Source organism: Ovis canadensis, chromosome 14 (genome assembly GCF_042477335.2).
Source record: "Ovis canadensis isolate MfBH-ARS-UI-01 breed Bighorn chromosome 14, ARS-UI_OviCan_v2, whole genome shotgun sequence".
Lineage (NCBI taxonomy): Eukaryota > Metazoa > Chordata > Mammalia > Artiodactyla > Bovidae > Ovis > Ovis canadensis.
In genome coordinates, this window is record NC_091258.1 from 62,109,873 (window position 1) to 62,114,384 (window position 4,512).

Genomic DNA, 4,512 nt, shown 5'->3' on the forward strand with positions numbered 1-4,512 from the left:
ACAACCAATGACCAGGAACCAAGCCCACCTGAGCTGTGTTCACACACTGGACTCGAAGTTCAGAGAAACTGAGACCAGGCCTGGTCCCACCCATCTCTCCTACCCACGTCCTAATCAGAGTGGTAGCTTCTAGAAAGGCTTCTGGGGGTGTTTCTTGCATTCCTTTTAGACGAAGTCCCACCACAGAAGACCACAGCATAGTTCCTAAAACCTTAAATCCCACAACATTTATTATAAAGGTGCTATAAAGAGAAACCCTGATCTTCATGATGGGCTTATCGGTAGGATTTCTGGTAGCGGGCACGGGCACCAGGACCTCCAAACTTCTTGGACTCGCAGCGACGGGGATCGGCTACCAGCAGGGTCCGGTCGTACTGGATGAGGATGTCTTTGATCTCCTTCTTGGAAGCCTCATCCACATCTGGGGGTGAAAGGACGTGAGATTTAGACGCCAGCAAGTGTCCTCCCACTCTTTGTAGCCCTTCACACGCCCCCACCCACCTGCTGGGAAGGACCCACCCTCACTCACATTTCTGGTAATAGGCCACCAAGGCTTTGGAGATGGACTGGCGGATGGCTGTGAGGAAGACACAGACAAAAGGTACATCAGCTTTATGAACATCCAGGGATGGGACCCTGCCCTCAGACCCACCTATGTGCCCAGTGTCCGGGACTCACCGTAAATCTGGGCTACGTGACCACCACCCTTCACTCGGACGCGGATGTCCACACCAGCAAATCGCTCCTTGCCCAGGAGCAGAACAGGTTCCAGTAGCTAGGGTAACAGGAGACGTTACAGGATTTTAGATCACAACCTCACGGAACATTCCTCCACAGCTCTCTACAAGTAGCTCTTGCCACTGCTGGCCTCAAAGTATTAGTGGAAGATGGCTGGGCTGTTACTCAAAGCCCCCTATACACAGCCAGTAGAGCAGGGAGGTTTCTAAGAAAGAAGAGTTTGTTGAAGTCAAATTGAATCCTGCCTGAGCAGGTCCTCCTCCTGCGTTGCTCTTTGGACATCAGGTCACCTGTTTTTTAAACCTGTCTTAGAATGTAGGCACCTTAGCCCAATAGTAAGGAAAACCTTTGCAGCCACTAAGCCTGCCCCAAATGGTGAAAAAAACCATTCCTGGGCTCTGTCAGGTGCTCTCCCCACCTGAGCTCTCTGCCCTCCCTTTGCACCGCACAGATTTCCAGAAAAATTATGATGCTATAACCCTACTTTGATTTACCTATTTTAGGCCTCAGCTCACAAGTCCCCTCCACCCCTGCTCTGACCCTTCCACCCAAGTTTGAGTCAGAAACCTTCTCTGGGAACCTCTACCCCAGTTCTGACTGTCTGGGAGCAGTGTTTGGCATTGGGTCCACTCTGTGTCCCCCACTGGATTCGAAGCTCTAGGAGGGCAGGCCCTGAAACCATCCAGGTCACTGCTTTGTTGCCAGCACTCAATACAGGATGCACACACAAAGCCTTTGAGTAAACTGTCAGTGACAATAAGCCACAATACTCATCTACCTGCTCTACGAAGGTCTAACTAACCCTGCAATGTAAACAGTTCTTCACTTTCTCACACATCACACACACCAACAACCTCACAGGGAGAATCCAATTTACCCTCACAACAGCCTTCAAGGAACAACCTATTTCCATTTTACAGAGAAGGGAAGTTACTGCCCCAAATAACACAGCTAGAAGAGGCAGAAATCAAACTCAGACATCTTTCCAGTCTGAGCCAAAGAAACTGAGGCCTTCCAATAAAACTTTATTCAGAAAAAAAAGAAAGAAAGAAACTGAGGCTTAAATGGGGATGGTAGAGGAACTCCTTTCACAGCCAAGCACTACAAACCCGACTTCTGTTCTTGTTCTTCTAATGCTTATTGAGTACCTACAATATTCAAAACCTTATTTTAGTCACAATGTTTTGAGGAACAAAACACTGATTCCTGTCCTCAGAGTGCTCAAACTACTGTAAAACGTCCCCCATTAACTTACTGCAAGTCATCAGGCCCCATAAACTTTGGGAGCCCCCATGCCACCTAGTCCCAAATGAGTGACTTTCCAAACAACCCAGTTAAGCACCTGCTTAATCTCCAACATCCACGTTTCTCAATTCAAGCTTTCATAATATCGCCTGAACCCCCAACACCAGCTGCATCGTCAAATATCCCATTTTTCTATTCCCTACTCAGCCTCTAAACGTCCCCTGTTGACACAAGACCTTTCAGTTTCCAAGATCGACGAACTCCAGGAACCCAATTATTTCAACATCTCCGTCTCCAGAGCCCTCCACTCAACCCAAACGCCCGTCTTCAATCCCAGCACCTTGTATTGCAGCGTGCGCGGTTCGATCATCTCCAGGGGTCGTCCGTTCACCTTGATGAGGCCGTTACCTCGTTTGCAGTGCGCCACGGCCGTGGCCGTCTTCTGTGGAAAGCGAGGGGGAGAGAGCGGAGCCACGTGAGCTCTGGGCCTCGGCTCCCAAGTAGACCCCAGATGCCTTCCCACAGGCCTCTCCGACACGGGCCTCCCCTCGTTCCTACCAACGGGCGCCCGTCTCACCTTGCGTCCGAAGACTTGCACCGACTGCAGAGGGCCCTTAGACGGCATGACTGCAGGCGTAGAGACGAGATCTTCACCGCGCGGCGCCGCAACCGGAAAAGGAAGGCGCGGGGCCACCCTGGCCACTTTTCAGGGTCTGCGCAGGCGCGTTGTGCTCAGCGTTGCGACGGGAGAGAGCTTTACGGCTTGTGGGCGGGACTTTGGATTGGCGGCAGGAAGGTGGGCCCGGGGAGCGGAGGGGGCGGGACCTGGGAGTGGAAGGGACTGGCCTGAGCGGTGTCGGGGGCCGGCCCGAAACGGCGAGTGGTTCAGTCACTCAGTCATGTCCGACTCTTTGGAACCCCGTGGACTGCAGCCCGCCAGGCTTCCAAGTCTTTCACTATCTCCCGGAGTTTGCTTAAACTCATGTTCGTTGAGGCGATGATCCATCCAACCATCTCATCCTCTGTCGCACCCTTCTCCTGCCTTCAGTCTTTCCCAGTATCAGGGTCTTCTCTAATGAGCCCGCTCTTCGCATCAGGTGGCCACAGAATTGGAGCTTCAGCTACAGCATGAGTCTTTCCAATGAATCTTCAGGCTTGATTTCCTTTAGGATTGACTGGTTTGATCTCCTTGCTGTTCCAGGGATTCTCAAGAGTCTTCTCCAGCACCACAATTCCAACGGATCAATTATTCAATGTTCAGCCTTCTTTATGGTTGAACTCTCACATCCCTACATGACCAGTGGAAAAACTAGCTTTGACTATACGGACCTTCGTCGTCAAAGTGATGTCTCTGCTTTTTAATACGCTGTCTAGGCTTGTCACAGGTTTTCTTCCAAGGAGAGAGGAGGGTGAAGACAGGCCATAATTCACATCCTCAGTTCTCACATTTGCATTTGGACTCTTCATTTATCTCCCTTCACTCCCATCCTCAATAGATTCTCATACATGCACACTCACCCCCTGCCCACCCTGGTCTTTCCCAGGGGGAAAGCAACCGCCAGGAGGTTGCTTCACAGTTGGCAGCCTTCTTATCTTCTAGAATTTCTCCTCAAGAATCCTGGTAGGATTCAGAATACCCCTCCTCCTAGAATCCATCTTCTTAAAGCATCCTCCCCAGAATCCTTTTCCTCTTAGAGCCCCTTCCCCAGAACCTTTCACCAAAACTCCCTTCATTTTAGGAACTTACCTGGTGGTCCAGTGGCCAAGACTCCGAGCTCCCAATACAGAGGCCCAGTTTCTATCCCTGATCAAGGAACTAGATCCCACATGCCCCAGTTAAGACCTGGTGCAGTCAAATAAGTAAATAAAAAAATATTAAAGGACTTTCTTCCTTTTAGAGTCTCCTCCCAAAATTCTCTCAGAGCTCTCATCTTAGACTCCCTCTTTGCCTAAATCTCCCTCCACTCAGGGTCCTCTTACCCCTCTTTTCCCCCAGAATCTTCCTTTCTTCAGAATCCACAATGCCTAGAATCCCCCTCCCTCAGAAGCTTTCTCTCCCCTAATCCACTTTTCCCAGAACTGCTGCCCCCTCCGAACCCGTTTTCACAAAATCTTCATCCCGGGACTTCCCTGGTGGCTAAGACTCCTTGCTCCCCACTCAGGGGGCCCAGGTTCCATCCCTTGTCTTGGAACTAGAACTCACATACTGCAACTCATGCACAAAGAAAATCAAAGATCTCCATGTAACTAAGACCTGGCACAGCCAAATAAATTATTTTAAAACAAAACAAAAACCAAAATCTATATCCTTCTCAGAGCCCTCTCTCAAAATCTACCTTTCCCCAAAATCCCCAGTCCTCCCACCCCCATCTGAGGAACCTCAGGATGGGGTAGCTCCTTGCTCCCCACTGCTCAGGATGCTCCCTTCCCAGCCAGGAGCTTCCTTTCAGGTGCAGGAGACAGTCGGCTGCCTCAGTTTCTCTGGGTCTGGGGTCCAAGGTTCAAAGGGGCGTGGTGGCTCACGGATGC

At 50.6% G+C, this 4,512-nt stretch overlaps 1 protein-coding gene across 2 annotated transcripts; it reads right to left on the minus strand.

The window, feature by feature from the left end:
• Window positions 1-201: 201 nt before the first annotated feature.
• On the minus strand, window positions 202-4,512 carry RPS16 (ribosomal protein S16). 2 transcript variants are annotated; one of them, XM_069549065.1, is made up of 7 exons: window positions 4,363-4,512; window positions 3,731-3,826; window positions 2,561-3,272; window positions 2,324-2,425; window positions 679-775; window positions 530-577; window positions 202-421 (listed from the first exon to the last, which is right to left on the minus strand). In XM_069549065.1, the coding sequence occupies exons 3-7, from the start codon at window positions 2,606-2,608 to the stop codon at window positions 276-278; spliced, it is 441 nt and encodes a 146-aa protein (XP_069405166.1). In that variant the 5' UTR covers window positions 2,609-3,272; window positions 3,731-3,826; window positions 4,363-4,512; the 3' UTR covers window positions 202-275. The 2 variants fall into 2 exon arrangements, with proteins under 2 accessions (XP_069405166.1, XP_069405167.1); XM_069549066.1 differs by having other exon boundaries at window positions 2,561-3,373.

Coding starts and splice junctions, on each gene's coding strand:
- RPS16 (XM_069549065.1), bottom strand. CDS start 2,608: ATGCCGTCTAAGGGCCCTCTGCAGTCGGTGCAAGTCTTCGGACGCAAG. Junction 2,426..2,560: donor TGCAAGTCTTCGGACGCAAG/GTGAGACGGGCG, acceptor CGCTTTCCACAG/AAGACGGCCACGGCCGTGGC. Junction 578..678: donor TCACGTAGCCCAGATTTACG/GTGAGTCCCGGA, acceptor TCTTCCTCACAG/CCATCCGCCAGTCCATCTCC.